This window comes from Onychostoma macrolepis, chromosome 10, assembly GCF_012432095.1.
Source record: "Onychostoma macrolepis isolate SWU-2019 chromosome 10, ASM1243209v1, whole genome shotgun sequence".
In the NCBI taxonomy this organism is placed as follows: Eukaryota; Metazoa; Chordata; class Actinopteri; order Cypriniformes; family Cyprinidae; genus Onychostoma; species Onychostoma macrolepis.
In genome coordinates this window covers 11,700,282-11,721,115 of record NC_081164.1, presented here as the reverse complement: position 1 = coordinate 11,721,115, position 20,834 = coordinate 11,700,282, and the positions used below count along the sequence as shown (strand labels likewise).

Below are 20,834 nucleotides of genomic sequence, written 5' to 3'. Positions count from 1 at the left end.
GGCAGCATAACGGTTTAATGATCTATAACAAAATAGAATGAGTTTTGGTGATAACTAGACTAATTAAACAAAAATTTAATTATCATAATACTGATTTCTTACTAGAAATAACATCAAAAGTGCAAAAAGTTAGTCAGAAATACACATTTATACCCAAACGGATCACCGAACGTAAATTTCAGAGGCCATCTTTATTTTTTTTAGCTCAACCATCTCTAATGGAACGCACAGGATACCAAAGGCAGCAAAGGATACATCTATGCTGCCTTCAAAAATCGATCAGATGAAGGTATCTCATGAGACAGGAAGTAAAGCTATGCCTTACTACCTTGGAATGCGTCCTCCGAAGGCAGAATTTTTCAGTTTTCGGATACAGCCCATGTAATTTTATTTTTTCTTAAATCATTCAATTGCTTTGTGTGTAGAAAAACGTATTCACTCGATACAATCCTGATTGGTTATTTTTAAACCAATCAGATTTTAAAACGTGAAAGGGGCGTGTCCCAAGTATCAAAAATATCAAGTATCTTTAAAAATTTTAAAGAAACATCCTGGTAAACCTAATATCAAGTGTAACAAAATATTCTTTCAGCATAATGGGTGATGTACATATGACTTATTTCCAATGTCAAATGCCACCATACAAAGAATACAAGATGTGTCTAATAACAAAACTATTGACAATCATTTTGATATATATTACCATTTGTTAATACTTCATTAGTTTTGCTGGGTAGGCACTTAAAGTCCATTATCAAAACTGAGAGGTGTAGCAAGCCCAGTAGACAGCCACTGATCTAACCCCTTTGCCCTGATATATGCTGCTATAAACATATAAAGTCTTGCATAAACTCTCATATATATCCTGAGTATGCCCATGCACTGTCTATGTCAACCTAAAGTACAATTGTAAGTGAAAGAGGGGAGATGTGCAGCTGTAATGAGGCTTTCTGCTCTTGAAATAAACCGTACAGCTACCTTCATTATTACTGGAAGGCATGAGAAATATATTTCATTCTACTTGTGTTCTGGCAGCAATAGTGAAAAAAAAAAAGGACAACTTAAGGTTGAGCTCACAGTGTGTGTCTATATGTCTTTGCCTGTGTGACATTTGTTAATGGGGCAGGCGCCAGTGTCTTGCACATTGGACAGAGGTAACAATAACCGAGGAGTGAAAAGCGGATGTTTGAGGAAGATGGCAACAATATTAGATGACGCAAAGCTTGGTGCATGTCTCCAGCTGCGCATGCTTCATTAAAGGGTTACTAGGTGATGTCTGAAAATGTGAGGAAGGCAGTGGGTGTATTTGTATGTACAGGATAGAATCTAGTATTCAAGTATAAAATCAGACAAAAACTTATGACCCCAAGATTTGAGAGTCAGTAAATGTATTTATATTTACTGAATATTTTATGAGATAGAACTCATAATTTAAATAGTATATCATATTAAACAAAATACAAATTTTTATTTTAATATACTTGAAAATATATTAACTCATAAACTAATTACTTTCTGATATATTAAAACAGTTACATTTATTTATATATGCACATATCCATGTTATTTCATATTTCACAATGTAATCATTAAAGTTGCACACTGGACTTTATAATGAGAACAAAAACATTCGAACAGTCAATTATGGCGCCATAATAACTGTGAGAGTATTGATCATTTAAATGTAGCTGTACCTCCTCGATGTTATTTCAGAGCGTGTCTCAGCTGCCCACGCACTAAATGAAGCTCAAGGCGCTAATTAGCAAATCTGTGATTGCGGTACAGGCCTCTGACTCCTTGTCATCAGAGCCTGATCATGAAAGCTAAATATAGAGATATAAAAGGAGAACTGAAAAAAAAAATCCCAGCATGACTCTCCTCTTACAAGATGAAAAAAAGCTATAAATGTAATCTTGAAAATGAAAATACACATATGAACATAAACTGTAACATTGCAGTGATATTCTTTAATGCAATAGTTCACCTTAAAATAAAATAAAAAAATTAATTAATTATAAAATAATAATACATTTATAAAATATTTAGATAATTAAACAATTTAAATAATACAATTTGTTTTGGAAGGTTTTCATTTAAAACAGTGCTTGATCTATGCATATCTTTCTCCTGATTCAGACGAGACCAATTTTTCACAGGAGAAAGCAATATTATTGAAACGACTCATATTGTAGTTGGAAGCTGCGGTTCAAATTTAAAAACATCTTAATACATTTGTTAATTGATAGACTGGAGTCATATGGATTGCTTGTGGATTTTTGTAATGTTTTTTTTTTTCCAGCATTGGACTCTCATTCTGATGGCACCCATTCACTGCAGAGGATCCATTGTTGGTTAATTGATGTAATGCTACATTTCTCCAAGTCTATTCCAATCAAGAAACAAACTCATCTATATCTTGGATGACCTAAGAATGAGTACATTTTCAGCAAATTTTCATTTTTGGGTGAACTGTTCATGAGGGTTGCTCTCAGGACTTTGATTAATCAGCTCAAAATGTCATGCTATTGTAAGCTGAATTACAATTATACACAGAGAGAAGAAAATCCCACCTTCCTTTATTAAAAGAAAGAAAAAAAAAACCTGAACATGCCCATGCTACAAAAGCAAACCCACAATACATGATGAAAATGTTGCTATCGATGCTAATGATGTTTAGATATCTTATGATCACTGAATTGTATTTGAATCATAATGACTCACAGCATGTCAGCTTTCAGGTGTACAGACATTTATTTGCCATCCTTGGCTGCTTATGATTACTGATTTGCATATTGATCGAACCTGCAAAAATGTGAAATTCTTCACTCCAGAAGCTGAATATCTTAACATATGCCAAAACCAGTTTCTAAAATCATTTCTAGAGGAAACACATTTTCCACCTTTATATAAAAGTTGTTTGCTGCTATGGCCTGGTGCATATTAGATCTCTGATTGTATTTGTCATAGAGATTACAGATTGCAGGGACCTGTCAAAAGCAAGTAGACGTGAAGATGGTTGATATAACACGCTGAAATCAATTAAACCTGCATGAAGGGTGAAAAATATAGACATTTAGACTACACTGACACAATTCGATCGCCAGCAAAACCTCTGCATTTTACATGGTGGCATTGGAGAATCTCCACTTTGTAATTTAGCAGATCATCTATTTGCAACAATTAGCAAATCTGCTCTGAGCCATTGCACAAAATTAAAGGAATAGTTCACCTAAAAATGAAAATTTGCTGAAAATGCACGCCATCCAAGATGTAAATGAGTTTGTCTTCATCAGAACCATTTTTGAGAAATTTAGCATTACATCACTCGTTCATCAATGATATCCTGTGCGGTGAATGGCTGAATTATCAACACAACTGCAGTCCATCAATTAACATCCTGTGAAGCAATAAGCTGCATGTTTATAAGAAATAAATCCATCATTAGGGCATTTTACATTTTTAAAAACGCCACTTTTCTGGTTTAAGTTCCAGTCCCTAATCCATAATAATGCTTACTTTAGTGAAAAAGTCCATCCCTTGTTGTCAAAATTCACTGATTTACTTGTTTAGAACAGTTTGGACTGTTTTTGTTGGTAACAGTGCTTGATCTGTGCATATTTCTCTCCTGATTCAGACAAAACAGCCTTTTCACTGCATGGAGACAACAATATAATGATTAGAGGATTTATACATTAGCCGGAAGCTAAAATGTCTTGATGAATTTGTTTCTTACAAACATGCAGCTTTTCACTTCACAAAATGTTAATTGATGGACTGGAGTTGTGTGGATTATTATGATGCATATATCAGTTGTTTGGACACTCTGACATTCTGATGGCACCCATTCACTGCAATGGATCCATTGATGAGCAAGTGATATAATGCTAAATTTCTCCTAATCTGTTCAGATGAACAGACAAACTCATCTATCATCATGAATGGCCTGAGGGTGAGTACATTTTCGGCAAATTTTCATTTTTTCAATGAACTATTGCTTTAGTGGCACATTTCAAATATATGAGAGTAAACGATGACAGAATTTTCATTTCCAGTGAACTGGCCTTTTAATCCGTAAACACAGAATATGTCATAATTTGTCAACAGAATGTGTGTATGAATTTTTCTCAAAGACAAACAGGCTGTATAAAATCACTGCAGCTCTGGCTGGAAGCCCTGATGAGCAAGTGTGTTTCTTCCTCCAAGATTAGCACAGTTCACTTCATGTTAAGAAATCAGCTGTATAAAGTCTTGGAGAGACAAATAATTGGCTTTGATTGCCGTTGTCTTTACTGAACCATTTGGCTTATTTGTTCCCTGTTGTTTCAGGTCACCGCAGCCCATAGAACCAATCAAGTGGACACAAATGATTGTGTAATCCAATTGAAAATACATTTAATCAATTAAATCCTACATATTGGCACAACCTCTGTTTGTCCCAGATAAGGTTGAATCGTTGAATCTAATAGAATTGGTGGACCTGAACAGAGTAAATCAGATAAAATGGTGATTAACTGTTCACCTGGACACCTTTCTCCTTTTTGTGCACTACAACATGATTTGAAACAAGCGTGATTGCCACCTGTAGCTATGTACTGTAACTATTCTTGTAAAGAAAAACAGCTTGATAGTTTAGTCTGTAATTAACCATGCATATCAATTAATTAATTAAAGGTAATTGAAAAAAGAAAGAGCCACGATGGGGCACCGTCCTAATGTTCTTCACGTTCTGCCTTTTATCTGCTCCGAGCTGTTGACACAATCAGAGCAGCACATTAAACACACAGTTAATCAGAGTCAGCTTCACCTGCAGCGATTATGCTGAAAAACAGATGAAAGTGGGGTAAGATGTGCCACTGTTTACTATAGTCCATTTAGATAAGCTTAAATTAAATGAAGAAATAAAAATCAGAGGTAAATTTTAACCATAAAATTTTGAAATTTTATTTTGAAATATTTGTCATTTTGAAATAGATTTTATTTATTTCGATTTTATTATTATATTTTCAGTTTTCATTTTAAAGTTTGTTTTGATTTGTTTTTTTAGCTTTCATTCATTTTTATTTAATTTTTTTAAATCTATTTTTGTTACAATTAACATATAAAGTGTATATTTTATTTCTGTATATTTATTAATTGATATTTTCTATTAAATTATATTTTATTTTTATATTTTCAGTTTTACTTTTCATTTTTAGTTTAAGATTTAGTCTTTTTGCTTTGCTTTTATTCACTTTTATTTCAGTTATAGTTTTAGTCATTTTAGTATTTCAGCTTCATTAAGTTTGAATTTTTTATTTGTAGCTTGTAATATTTATTTTAGTTTTCATTTTGAATTCATTTTATTTATTTTGATTTATTATTATATTTTCAGTTTTCATTTTAAAGCCTATGATATTTTTTTTTCAGTTTTCATTCATCTTTATTTCATTTTTTTATTTGCATCTATTTTTGTTACAATTAACAATTATGTTTTTCATCTAAAATGTATGTCTTATTTCTATTTATTTATTAATTTATTAAATTATATTTTATTTTTATATTTTCAGTTTTACTTTAAGTTTTAGTTCTTAAACTAAAAATGTTTTCACACACACAAAATGGATATGTAAATGTACTTTCTAAATATATTGTCACATGACAAAAACTTTGGACAGTTTCCTAGATTAAACGGGAATTTGACACATCTTACCCTTATTTTATACAAAATGTCTGAAGACACTTTTGTCTAGATCTCAGTGTATGACCCTTGACAAAATCTGCAGCACAGCAAAATGTCACAGTGACCTAACATTAGCATTGGGTCCCCTTTTGTTGCTCAACCTTTCAGTCTGGTACCAAAATGTGATGTTCTGTGGAACTCACTTGTAGGCAGCTTCAGTGAAGTGAGTGTAAGTGTTCAGCAGAGTGCCAGTTTAATTAGAGTGAATGTACAACGTATGAATACCTTATTAAGGAACTTACATTGAACTTCCAATAAAGTTATTGTAACCTGACTGTTTTAAGTAGGCTAATTTTCAACAATTATAGTTAATTTTGCCTGATGAAGGTCTAAAGCAGAGAGCGTACTTCAACAGCACTTAAAACTTGTGGCAGAACAAACACAACAGGAGATTAGTAATTGCAGGGTATTAAATCTTATGAAATGATTGCACATGTTCTTTGTTTTAGAATATACGCAATTGAAGCACAGTGTTGACCTTTTCTGCATTTTATTTTTTATTTCTTTTGATGCACAAGCACTCCACTTGATTCCTGACAGGTACATTCAGATGTGTTCAAGGCTAAATGACACACTGTTCTGTTCTTTTCAAAGGGGATGTGCCAGTTGTTAGCATTTCTAAATATTGTAAATGGAGAGAATTGCCAGGCCACAAAAGAGGCCCATTTTTCCAAATGACTGGCACTAGCATTGCTTTCGGTTTTACTGGAACATCGGGGCGTCTTTTAAACAGTACATGACTAATAGTTCCTAATTCATTTATTTATTTATTTACATTTTAAATCTACATCTGAACAGTCACAGTCTCTGAAAAAGTGTCAAGTATTTTAAAATGTTCAAATGGCTCAGTTTTTTTGTCATTTGTCTCTTCCTCCAGGCTTAACTGAAACATTAACCTTTAGAAATAGCTATTCACCTTTCAAATACGGCCAAAATACATCTATATAGTAGATAGTAGTGCAGGAATGAACTAAGAATTGCACAGTCAGAAAAGAAAAGAAAAAAAAATAATAATAATTTAGATGTGACAAAGACAAATGTTGGTTTTGACCTACAGTCACTATTTTCCATTATTGAGTTTTCAGTTTTAATATTGCTATTTAAGCTTTACAACTGAACTACTGAAGTCCAACACTATAAACATGCACTGTATTTTGTTGTTATATCAAGAACAGGCATGAAACTTTGTGCACAAGAGCAAGTAGAGATATTTAGGAGCTTATATCCCTGAGGGCAGTCCGGAGCCTCCTTAACGCTCGTCTGTTCCACTGCACTGAGGATGCCACACTCCTTTGCCCTTATCAAGAGCCAGCAGATGTTCTAAGCTGTCCAAATCCTCCTTCCTCCTGAAAACAACCCGATTCTGCCTGAAACAGCCATCCAGATTCTGCTGTCCAGCCCCGAGGAACCACAAACTGACTCTGCATGTTATTTATAGCACAGGTGAGGTGTCACACTCAAGACAATGGAAGAGGAAATGACTATGATAAAGTCCTATGGTTGCCTGTAAAAATCTTGCGGTGAATGCAAACACAATGGCTATGAAATCATGGTAAAGAAGGACCAAACGTGTAGGTGTGAAAGGTTTTATTTTTAGAAACACAGCAAACAAAGATTCCTCATCCTCCAAAAATATGACTCATTTTAAATCATATATTGCAAATTTCACTGCTTGGATATCTCACTTTTGTTCACTAGCAGTCCCTGCTTTAGGTACAATGGCTTTTCTATGTTTTTCCTGTAAGGTTTATAATATTGACAAGTTCTTCAGGTCTTTTGCTTTAGATTGTACAGTTCGGTTTTCAGCACCATGGACAGCAAACAAGGAGTCTTTGAAACTGGCTTTGATTCAATTCTCCAAAATACCCTTTCATTATAAATAAATTAATGCTGATACTCTGACAAGCTTTGACAGAAGAAGGTGTTATCATTTCACACATTAAATTAAATCTGTGCTAATTCAAAAGAAGAAGGAGGAACAAAAAAACATTAAAGGGTTTACACATTAAGACATGAATTTTTGTATGGAGCCTGATGATATAAGACAGTATTTTTTCTGTTAAACACTACAACTAAAACTGTCCTTATTTATTTTGTTATTGCATGTTCTTGGTCTTATTGCATGTTAGATCCAAGAAAAAAAATGCTTGTCTTTGCAAATTTTATTCAAAATAGAGTATTACTTATAATATTTCTTGTTGAATATCTTTTGTAGAAGTAAAGAGGTCTTCTTATACAGAAGTAAAATGCTAATTATCTATATTATATTATATTATATTATATTATATTATATTATATTATATTAGATTAGATTAGATTAGATTAGATTAGATTATCATTTTGTAATTATTATATTTAAATAATATTATCATTTTGTACTTCATATAAATATTCTTTTAATATAATATTTTTATATATAACGCTATTTTATAATATTATTAAATTATATAAATTTTTTACTCCATGTTGACTGATACAAGTCAGTACAAATCCTATTTGTAGAATCATATTGTTGCATCATATCAATAAATATGACATTATCTACACTAATAATTTGTTAAAATACAACGCATCAAGAGATACATTACTAACTATTATCCATTTTTATTAAACATTATTATTATATTATACATTACTAACAGTAACTAACTTTAAATGTTTCTTTCAAAAATGTAAATTAAAATCCAATAAACAAGTAGCTGTTTGCTTCTCATTTAACAGATCTTTGGTGCGTTTCCCAAAAGCAACTATGGTAGCAAGTTACCAGTATAGTTCAATGGAATAACGACCATAGTTAGTTAACGATGCACCCCAGAACATCCTGCAAACAATCCTGATGTAATTTCACATTGTTTAAAGTTTCCACCACATCTGTTTTCTGCCTTCAATTGTCACAGCTGAATTATTTGTTAGATTGTCTGTACAAAAAAGTTCATCTGACAGTATGAGCGATAATTTTTATATCTCATCCTCATCACCACGGGAACCACACAGCTGCTTGTTGCCACAAATGACTCACTACGAGCTTCAGCACGGGACATGATTAGGATTTAGACGACGGAGTCAGGAAATTCCTTCAGGAGATGTTTGTCAAAGAAAGGAACAGGCTTTTGTTCAAAGGTCTTTTGGTGTACATGTCTGTTACATTAATTACTGAAGACTTAGTAATTGAATGTTTGTGTTTTGAAGGTGCCATGGCTCCTGCCTCTGGGTGCGATTTGTAGATAAAAGATTTGTAGATAAACGATTTGCAGATTCTTAGAGGTCTCAGTAGCTCAAATCTGATAAAAACAAAAAAAAAAAAAACCTTTATTTGTGTCAATAATGATGCAGAGCAGCAAATTTTTCCACTTTATCTAAGTGGTTTCAATAAGCAGCCTGTGACAAAAGAGTAATGGACTCCTGAAAAACTGTCAGAGTCTGGTGAATTTGGGTTTCGAGTCACACTGAGAAGTCTGTTTTCTTCAACACCCACATGTCCCTCTAGGGAAGCTGCTGGCAGTGTGCCCTATGGTGCCAGCAAGCAGGGTTGGCTTTATGAGGATGACTCATGAGACTCAAGTTAGCTTCCAGCCCTCTTTAAATACAGCAGCCGCCGGCGCTATATAAGCTGCACTCTGAGACCAGCCAGAAAATAGACCTCTGGGGCAAACTGATTATGGCAAATGTGTATTTAAAATATGATTAATCAATTGTTCCAACACCAGTCCTCCCCTGATTCCTAATTGAGCCTAAGTGGGCTTTTTGCATATGAAAAATGATGTGCGTATTACCATCTATTTCCTATATAGGCCTATTTCCATCTGTGTTGCTACACTGATCCTGGGTATTCTGGCTTATTTTGAATCTGTGGCTCATTGGTTCAGCCTTCTGCATTGGAGATATAAAACATGAAAAAAAAACTTTACCGAGTCCTCTGAACTTCTGCCAATAAAATAACGCAGTTTTTTTTTCTATATAAAAAGTGTCAAATACAACACCACGTCTCCCAGAGTGACTGTGAATTAACTTTCACAACATATACAGCAATGGGTAAGAAAAAAAAGCTGTGTGTTTTCAGTTATAGCTTGTGCTTCTATTCCGGTACCTCTTTATTTATAAATGATGTTAAACGTTTCTGAACGATAAAGTACAATGATAATTATTTTAAAATTCAATCTAAATATGGCTTTAAAAAGTATTCTAAATTCCATCATTTTTTTTTCTAAAGCACAAATTACAGGATCAAACAACACTGATTTTGTCATGAGACTTATTAGACATGTTTGATCAATTATTATCTAAAAAATTGTAATCATGTTTTAATCACAAGGTTTCACTGAAGAAGAAGAATTATTTGTTTCATATTTGTGGGAATAATTTAATAGGCCTATAAAAAAAATAATCTAACACAAGCACACTTTAAACTCAATACATTTCACAAAAATATGTTTGGTAAATTTCAAACGATAAAAGGAACTGATTTCCTATCCATTATAACATTTAGACCAGCCGTTAAAGGCAATCATATGAAGTTATGATAGAGAAAATGTTCCGCATAATTTGTCAGCAGGTAGCATACCACTTCTTTTAACAGTTGTTACAGCAATGGAATAAGTATTTACACATTTTAAGTATGACTAAAGCGTCAAAATAATTTTCGGGCTGCTGTATATAAAAACGCATCAGCGTTTCCCTTCATTTTACATGCTCTTAAAAGCTGAGGTGCATTAAGAACACACTTTACGGTAAAACCCACTTCCAGTCAGCTTGAAACTTGCCTGACTGAAATGTACAAGCCGCAGCACTTTCTGCTTTATCTGCTCTTCATATTTTTTAAATTCTATAAAATACATAAATACGATTCAATCGATTAAGTCTAACATTAGAAGATTAAAAAAGGGAAAAATAACAAAAGACGGAAAAGAGGGGTCCATCGAACAGATGACGTGTTACAGCGGGTCCTTGCTGCTTCCGGTTCCGCGTGTAAACAGTGTGAGGTCCTGTCATACAGACCAGAATAATGTAAGTATACCATTTATCATAAAACAACACTTTATTTGAGCGATATAAAGTATCGTATCTATAAATAATCTCTGTGAATATGTGTCTCTCTCTGTGTTAGGTCGAAAGTAACGTTTAAAATCACGCTGACGTCGGACCCTCGGTTACCATATAAAGTGTGAGTGACACATCATTCAACACATGACAAAAACTAAACATTAATATTCATGTTTTAACGGATTCATTAGCCATGATTTGATTGATTTTATTCATTCGGATAGGAGCGTGTTTTAATATGTGCCCCAGCTCTTGAGTTTGAATAGATAAATATTTTTTTCCCCCTCTTCGGAATTTATACATTTATTATTATTATTATTATTATTATTATTATTATTATTATTATTATTATTATTATTTTGTTAAGTGAGTAATTTATAAAATAACGGCCTGGCTGGGGAATTAAACTGCCACTCCAGTATTAATATTTAGTTTTAGCACAGCTGTCAACAGAGAAATGTAAGACGGTACTTTAAGCCTAGATAAAATAGGTTGAACAGTTTAACTTCTAGATATCACCGTACTTCCCATGTTGAGTAATCATAGTACATAAAGAGATTTGTTTTGTATTAAACCTATATTTTGTATTTTCTTTCCCCTAATCTGAAAGAAGCATGACATGTTATGGAAGAAAAATAGCCAAAAACCTCATAATTGACCAGTGCATAAAAAAAAAAAAAGAAAAAGAAAAAGTGTTCTTCTGTCTGCTATATTGATTGCAATCACTAAAGTAGTGCTATGGTCAGGGTAATCTATGGATGTCATACTGTGTCTGATGGATGGGCAGACACACATGCTGTGTGGGTGAGAGTGGTCTTGTCAAGGGCCATTCAAACAGGCTGATTTACCTGCTCGTCTCCGAGCACCTGCAGTGCTGATTGTTGCCAGCCATTGTGGATGATTTTTCACATGCCAAGTTTTTGCAAATGTCTTTGATCTCATTGAGTGGCTGGTTAAGATGACCAGAGAATCATTTGAAAAAGCATAATATTTCTTAATGCGCTCTGGTTTAAACCAGAATTAGGCAGCAAGATTTTTTGTGCTTTGTTTCTGGACAACACACATTCACTAATCTTTTCTACACAGGGTAGTTCTCAATATTTGTGTGTGTTTACTGTTGCACCATTCATTGGAATAATTATATTTCAGATTAAGTGTACCTGAGAGCACGCCATTCACGGCAGTTTTGAAATTTGCAGCAGAGGAGGTAAGTTGATTCATCTTCTGTTCTTAATGAGTGTTCATAGTCTTATTGTAACCTCATTTGAAAATGTATTTTTGAGAGATCTGCTGAAATGTAGCACTATTGCCATTGTGCTTCTGACTGACGATAGTTTAAAAAATATATATGATGATAGTAATTCTCTTCAATGATTGGAGAATTACTGACTCTCTGTCCGTAATTGGCTCAATTCTGTGCAATCATTTATTAAATTGGCATGGATCATAGCATATATCATGATGTGAACTTTAGCTCAATAGTATCCTATAGCAATAATAGTGTGTCCTTTTGAGTAGGTAATGATTTTAGTCTCATTTGAAACACACTGAGATTTATCTTTGTGTCCACAGCCTCTCTTGTAAAAATCAGATCAGGATCAATCCAGAATCTTATAATACATTTGGCTAACAGTCTCAATGAAACTAGAGCCAATGTTAGTTTAACTACAAGGATATGATTAATGGGAATAATAATAAGTTTTGCTGATAATCAATCTGATTATTTAAGACCTGATTTTAGACATTTTTATTGTTTAAATTAAAAAAATGGCATTCACATTAGAGATCGGCTAATAGGCTGTTGTTTATTTTTTAATATGATGTATTAATTTGATATATCGTGAAGCTTTAGTAGTAACCAATGTAATTTAATATGATTTTAAATTACTGTAAAAAAATATGTATATTATTGTTATTTGTTAGATAACAACAATGCATTATCAGTATTTTAATATCCATTAATAGCCATTAAATTATATCTAGATATATTCAATATATTTGATTTTGTTCTATTTTGCTGTATCAGCATTGGTCACTTGATTTTTGAAATCTTGCATTGGCAAAGAGTATAGACCAACTATTTAAACTGGAAAAAGTAAAGTCTAATATAAAGCTGATACATTAATGGAAAAAAAAACAAAAACAAATTTGTCAAATTTGACAGAGCCCTCTTGATTTGAGGTGGGCTGTTTGGTCTGTTTCACAGCTGTATTCAAGGCACGCAGACCTACGGCATGGCAGGATGATGTTGCAGATTAGCTCGGGTCGTCGCTTCTTTTTTTACATAATGAAATGCCAAATCTGACAACCTCATAATAAGAAGGTGTAATGCATCAAGTGGAAGCCAGAAAGAATGATAAAGTGCCTTTTTAAAAATGCACAGGCTTATTTTCAGCTTTTTTTCACCCTCTCAAAAACAATTTTTGTATTCCCGCTTCAGGTTATGCTTATGTGATCTTTCATTGTTTTTATTGTCTCTTTTCCTCCTGACAAAAGATAGGCAAAGCGGAGTTAGAAACTGAATAAACTCCAACAAAAATCTGTAGTGAATTAATTAAATATGCATGCTTGTGCAATATAAACAGTTATACATTTGATTTGCTGATCACTAATTCTGCCACTAGCCTGACTGCTTGCTCTCCATCGGTTTTATGCAGTTCAAGGGTGTAGAAATGCCTTCAGGTCACCCGGCAAGTTTTTCAAAGCCCCTTCAGAATGAATTTGCCTTTCAGTGGCTCTTTGTGACAGTGACAGTTTCTTCTAAGCTCAGCCCAGAGAGCTCTTTCCTCACACGTTTGAAGGCTTCTGTTCTGTAGGACAGACTCTTTAAATCACCTGACGCAAACACAGACTCAAGTTGATATTTTCTTATCCTTGCCTGACAGAGGGACTGTGCAGGGCTGTTTATGAGATGTATTTGGCTGTCAGCATAAGTTGTTGATGGATTGAACAATAAAACTTGTTTTCTTTTTATTCTTGCATTTAAAGTTTAAAGTGCCAGCAGCCACCAGTGCCATCATTACAAACGGTAAGTTATTGATATTAATATAATCATCATAATGCTCATATTTGGTCAAATCTTTAAACCAGAGGTTCTCACCTTTTTTGACTAATTAAACTAAAATAAACTAAAATCAGGATTTCCCAAGCCATGGGAGCTTTTTCCAAAAAATGAAAAAATATCTTGTAAATTTTTTTTGTATTATTTTACTTTACCACTGTAGCTCAAATTACAAACTGGTTGTTTTTCGTGAATCAGACAAACATCTGCTGAATCCTACATGTAATGAATTCACTCAGAATGAGCTGTTGTGTCATTTTATAGTTATAGAGGGAGACTGCAGGGGCTATGCTGCGTTATGAGTAATTATTAAACAAATTATAAACGGAATGAAGACATAACTCGCCACTCACAACACAGGACAGATATTGTAAATGAGATTGTGATTGTTCAGCGTTTTAGCACGTCAAGGGTTTCTCTGCTCTTGGCCATCTGTCTTATTCATTGATTGTCTTTAATAATGATTGTTTTGCGTATGTACTCACATTGTGATGCTGATGCTGATGTTGTTTGTGATTTATTATTTGTGTAGATGGCATCGGAATCAACCCGGCGCAGACAGCAGGTCTGTGACGCTCCTTCACTCGATCAGGGCTGCTCTCTGCAGTGGCATCTGGCTGTAATAAATGTCATTCTGTCAGCCGTAAATTATTTAGATATATCCAGATGTCACACAGGACTGGAAATAGTGATATTTGTGTTATTTTTGTTTAGTTTATTGGTGCTTCAATCCACCTTCAATGTTTTTTAAGCTTCCTTTTCCCTGCCTTTTCTCATAGCCATCTTAAGAAATTATACCTCATCTTGCTCTCACTGTTTTCTTGCATGGCTGCGATTTTCCTGCCTATCCTTCATAATCACAGGCATGCAAATGAATGGATCCTTCTGTTTACTGCCTCATATTGTTCATGTTTATCTGCCTGGGGACCTTTTGAGAGATCGAATGATTTCCTGAGACTCCTTCAATAGGCTTTGCATGTGAATTTCACATATTACCTTATGAATATTGATGATGTGCTTCAATTATACCATCCCCCATTGCTGTGAGTTTATTCCCTTGACTAAATATTTCTTTACAGATGTTTTCCATCCTACTTTACTTGTCACTTAATGCTGGAACGGTCTATCTCTGTAATCCATTATCCAATGCATTTACAAGACTCTTCCATTCTTGTATTAAAGGGATACTCCATCCCAAAATGAAAATTTTGTCATTAATCACTTACCCCCATGTCATTCCAAACCCGTAAAAGCTTCGTTTTTTTTAGTAAATTTTCTAGTAAATTACACTGTCAAGGCACAGAAAAGTATTAAAAAAAACATCGTCAAAATAGTCCATCAGCCATCAGTGGTTAAATCTGAATTTTATTAAGCGACGAGAATACTTTTTGTACGCAAAGAAAATAAAAATAACGACTTTCATTCAACAATTTGTCTCCTCTCTGTGTCAGCGTAGCGCCATTTTGGAGAGCAACCGATGGACGCAAAGTGCGTACGCTATTCTGTCATCAGTAATGCATGGATACGTATTGTACGTTTATTTATGCTTTGATTTGAATGGAAACAGCGTATCCATGCGTTACTGATGACAGAGAATACGCACTTTGTGTCCATCGGATGCTCTCCAAAATGGCGCTACGCTGATACAGAGAGACACAAAGGAGACGAATTGTTGAATAAATGTTGTTATTTTTTATTCTCTTTACGTACAAAAAGTATTCTCGTCGCTTCATAAAATTCAGATTGAACCGCTGATGGACTATCCTGACGATGTTTTTCATACTTTTCTGTGCCTTGACAGTGTTAATTACTTGGCAGTCAATGGGACAGTCACAAACCTCCCGGTTTTCATCCAAAATATCTTAAATTGTGTTCCGAAGATGAACAAAGATTTTACGGGTTTGGAACGACATGGTGGTAAGTGATTAATGACCAAATTTTCATTTTGGGGTGGAGTATTCCTTTAAGGATTAAGGATAAGGGTTTTTCATAACCCTGGAAACCATGTTAAAAAAAAAAAAACAGTTATTGAAAATAAGAAAGATTGAATGATTGGCTGAGACTCCATCAATAGACTTTGCATGTACAGTAAATTAATTTCACATATTAGCTAATGAATCTTGATAATGTGCTTCAATTATACAATTTCCCGTTGTTGTGATTTTATTCCCCTGACTAAATGTTTCTTTACAGATGTTTTCCATCCTGCTTTACTTGTCATTCAACGCCTGTAATTTTTCATACATGACATGGGTTTAGACCTAAATGTCAAATGAGCTGTGATTCATTAGTTTTATAGTAGCAACATGTCTAGCCTGACCCGAATATGCAGTGTGTGTGTACTATAGAAACATGTACCTTCAGCTCTGCAAGTTATACAATCACATACTAAATATAGCACAAGACACCTGAATAGATTTTGCTTTATGCGCTGAGTGAGTTACTTATATCAGAGGGAACTGAGTAAGTCACAGTTTGTTGCTTATATTCAAGTGCTTTAGTATGATTTCATGAATTTTGATGAGGAAAACCAAGCTGTACCAATCAACCATTGAACAGACCTTTATTTATAGTTTTAGCTGTAATCGTGTGTCATATACTGTACATAATATTTTATATCTCTCTGATTCTACAGGAAATGTGTTCCTGAAACATGGCTCGGAGCTACGAATCATTCCAAGAGATCGGGTCGGAGGATGTGACTATCTAGTGCTTTTCTGTCACAGACAATGAACATGCTTATTTATTGTTCGGCCCTGAGGTGTCAACTCTCATGGGCACTGCTGCGGCTCCAAATCTGTCAGAGGACCTCACAAATCTCACCGAGCTGCCGTCACAGCCCCCTTCTCAAAGATTTACACTCGCAGGATGTTGACGATTTGTTGTGCTCCCAAATTTCAAACCACTAGGTATTTATCTTTGATCTTTCACCAAAAAATTCCAGCTCTCTTTTTTAAGATCACACACTTAATGTTCATAAAGCATTTTACATGTCTTAAGTACATAATATTTACTTAAAGTCCAATTAGATGTTTAAATACCTTTGAAAAATATGATTCTCATTTTCCATTTTAAGAAGAAAAGTCAAATGAATGGAAAACATCATGTTTTGGCTTTTTTTCTTCATATTTTGTTTCATTAATGGTTGTTTTGAGCTGTTATTGCAGGCAGATAATGACAGTGCCTATGTGATGAAACTCCTGCAGTTGTGTAGTTAAACAAAACTATAAAACAGTATGATTAAAGAAGCTCTAAATAAGATAATAAAATATGCATTTCATAATATACTTACTATGTAAAAAAATTATTTACAAAATAACCCTTCCCATAGTTGTAATGAAATGTTACATAAACCAATTTGATGTCTCAAAAGTCGCTTTCTGTAACTTTCCTGGTCACTCAAGTCGGCGTGCCTTTTCATTAAGGCTTCAAATCATGGCTTGGCTTGAATAGTACATCAGGCTAATGAATGACAGGCTCTACCTTTGCTTTTACACCCTCCACTTACCCTCCTTCCCTTACATTACTGTTAGGCGGAGGAGGAGGAGAAGGAGAAAGGTGGAGGAGGAGAAGGGTCTGACTATTCAGTGTGATAATGGATCTTTCATTTGTTTCAATAAAAGAGCAGGCATGCTGTGCCCTTTCCATGCCACTCATTACTGGGAAAAGGGGAGAAGTGCATTATAAATACAGCAAGGCCTACATTATTCAAACGCAGACATGTTACTCTGGCTCACATTTGAAAAGGCATCTCTTGCCTCTAGCCTCATTTGGCAGGAAATGATGCGGTTTGTTCATTAGCCGTGGAAGAAATTGTGCTTTTACGAAAGTGAAAGGGCTTGCCAGTGTGACAAATGTCAAATTTAGAAGTAAAAAAGTTACAAATACACTTGAAGTAGTCTTGTCATAAACATTAAAGAAAGCATTGAATACCGATCTGTATAGTGCCTGTTTTTGTTGAATATGTTCAGCTTGTAATTCTGCTACTTAGGATGTTTTGTCTTTTCAATTTGTTCACTTAATTTAATGTATGTAAACATAAACCGTGTTTCAAAGCTTTCAGTGGATAAGACAGGCTTCAGAAGTCTCCTTTATGGTTCAAAGAGGTAGAAAGACATGCAGTGATTTTGCTATTTGCATAAATTCAATCCTCTGCCATCTGTAAGAAGCGTTCTTAAGCAAGCAAATGACAGAACTGTTGAATATTTATGTTAGATATTTTGTATATAGGTGTCGTGGATGTGATTGTGTGATTTGAGGGGTTTAAATAGGGCATTATCTGGCAACCTTTCTATTAGAGCTTTAAAGGGGTCATGAATTGAGATCAAAATTCCGTTGATCTTTTGACATATAAGAGGTCATTGTACTATGCATTCTGATGAGGGGGGTCAAAAAAGGACCAAAAATAGCCTATTACTTCTAATTATCCTCTAAAGTTTTTTGATGTAAAAATCTTTAACATTATAAGTGGACCTCAGAGAACAGTACAAAGTAATAAAAAGGCAGTTCATGACCCCTTTTAAGCCTTTTGATGTTACAGATAAAAGCCAGCTAAGCCTATGAAACAGCTGTACAATATGGGGTCTTGTGATTGTACAACCGTTTTATGTACCTGCAAAAACACATACATGTTTTTTTTTCTCATATTTCTATAGAAACTCCTAATCGAATATTTCTGTGAGGTTCGTGAGAGATTGAACACTCACAGAAAGGCCACCACTCTGAATTGCTGTTGTAAAATAAGTCATTTTTCCCCCCACCTCCTCAGTGGCTGAATGTTGTCCACATGTATTTAGATGAAAAGATATGTGGCATGAATTTAGATGTAGCTTGCACATTCAAGCAGTAGATTCTTTTTCCAGTGTTCACTGAAGTAATTAATTTGCAATATTTTTTCAAGCAAAGGAAATACTAGCTTTGCGAGTATACAGCAGAAAATTGGTTTGGCTTTTGAAAGAATGTGGTTTTATGATGATCATTTTTTCAGGCACAAAAATGAATTATCTGTGTCCTTTGTATAACAAGGTTCAGGGAATATCAAAGAACTGCCTTTTTTGTCACTGCATCATAATGTTTTGACTTCATTTGTCACCATAATTGGCAAAAATTCTTTCCGCATAAACGGTAAACTGGAGGTACACTAAAGCCACGATAACAATCAAAGCAAAATAAAGCCAAGCACAAAACAAAAATCGAAATAAAGTCGAAAATAAAACCCTCAAAACAAAAATCTAAAAAGTTACATCAGAGTAATGCTAGAAACAACACAAAACAATTATCAAAGTAAAGCCAGAAACAAAAATGCAAAGCAAAACACAAGATAAAAATTAAAGCAAAGTAAAAAATAACCCCTCCCCAAAAAAACCTCAAAGATTAAACAAAACAAAATAAAACAAGAATCAAAAGAAAGCCAAAAACAAACATTCAATTCATTCAAATTCATTAAAAAACAAACAAAAATCAAAGCCAAAAACAAACAAACAATCAAACTGTCACGTAACGTGGAAGCAAGGAGAACGCAGGAGGCATGAAATAACTTAAACTGTCTTCAATGACGAAACACAGGGAATGTAACTGTTACGTCAAGAACGAGGATACAATTTGCAAGTAAAACTGTTTATTGAAAGTCAAAATGGAAGGTGATAGATCCGGGTGATGCAGGCGGTGGCACAGGGACTTTGATGGTCAGACGTGGCGTGATGGATGAAGTGCAGCGTGCTCTGATGACGGATGACGGGAACCAGACACATAGACGATCCAACAAGACGTGAAACCGGAACACAGGAACTGAAGACGGGACACGAGGCACGGAAACAGGCTCAGACAACATTGACCTCATAAAACGATCTGACAAAGGAGATGAGAAGGTGGTAAGTATTTATAGGAGGTGAGATGAGTGGCAGCTGGTGATGAAGAGTGATCGCAGCTGGATACTGATCAACGGTAACGATCCGGACACACCCACTCACACACATGTAAACAACAAAGCACGAGACTAGAGAGAGACATTGGATCTATGAACCGTGACAGTACCCCTCCCCTAGGAACGCCTCATGGCGTTCCCAGAACCTACCTGTCGATTGTAATCGTCGATAAGGGAGTGATCCAGAATGTCTCTAGCAGGTACCCAACTTCTCTCCTCTGGACCGTAACCTTCCCAGTCCACCAAGTACTGGAATCCGCGTCCCCTCCGCCTTGAGTCCAGCACACGATTGACCGAATAAGTGGGTTCTCCATCTACGAGTCGCGCGGGGAGGAACCGTGTTGGCGGATTAATACGAGAATGGAATACGGGTTTAATTTTGGATACATGAAAGACGGGTGAATCCTCCTGTACACTGGAGGCAGGTTGAGGCGGACTGCCACCGGACTAATGATCTTGGTGACAGTAAATGGGCCAATGAATTTGGGAGCAAGTTTATTAGACACGGAGCGGAGAGGAATGTTCTTGGTAGAAAGCCACACTTTTGACCAGCGACGATACGGGAGGCCTAGACCGGTGGCGATCGGCTTTGGCCTTGTGCGCAACCCCACCTGGAGTAGAGTCTCACGGGCTCTAGTCCATGTGCGATGACACCTCTGGACGAAGGCGTGAGCGGAGGGGACCGCGACCGGAATCCAGACTAGGAAAAATTGGTGGCTGGTACCCTCGCTACACTCAAACGGAGATAGGCCCGTAGATGACACTGGCAACGTGTTGTGGGCGTACTCCACCATAGAAAGTTGTTGACTCCATGAGGAAGGATTCTTGGAGACCAAACATCGTAACGTTCTTTCCAAATCCTGGTTGGCTCTCTCAGTTTGGCCATTGCTCTGGGGTGGAACCCTGAGGACAGACTGACAGTCGCCCCAGAAGCTTACAAAATTCTCGCCAAAATTTGGACACAAATTGGGGTCCTCTGTCAGAGACCACGTCCGTCGGGAGGCCATGTAACCGAAAGACGTGGTCAATGACAATCATCGCTGTCTCCTTGGCTGAGGGTAATTTGGGCAAGGGAATGAAATGAGCCGCCT

At 35.2% G+C, this 20,834-nt stretch overlaps 1 protein-coding gene across 1 annotated transcript; it reads left to right on the top strand.

The window, feature by feature from the left end:
• The first annotated feature begins 10,627 nt into the window (after positions 1-10,627).
• On the top strand, positions 10,628-17,756 carry ufm1 (ubiquitin-fold modifier 1). Its single transcript, XM_058790186.1, has 6 exons — positions 10,628-10,723; positions 10,824-10,880; positions 11,909-11,966; positions 13,748-13,787; positions 14,353-14,385; positions 16,456-17,756. Coding segments are annotated over exons 1-6 (288 nt in total). The 5' UTR covers positions 10,628-10,721; the 3' UTR covers positions 16,554-17,756.
• The last annotated feature ends 3,078 nt before the right edge of the window (positions 17,757-20,834 follow it).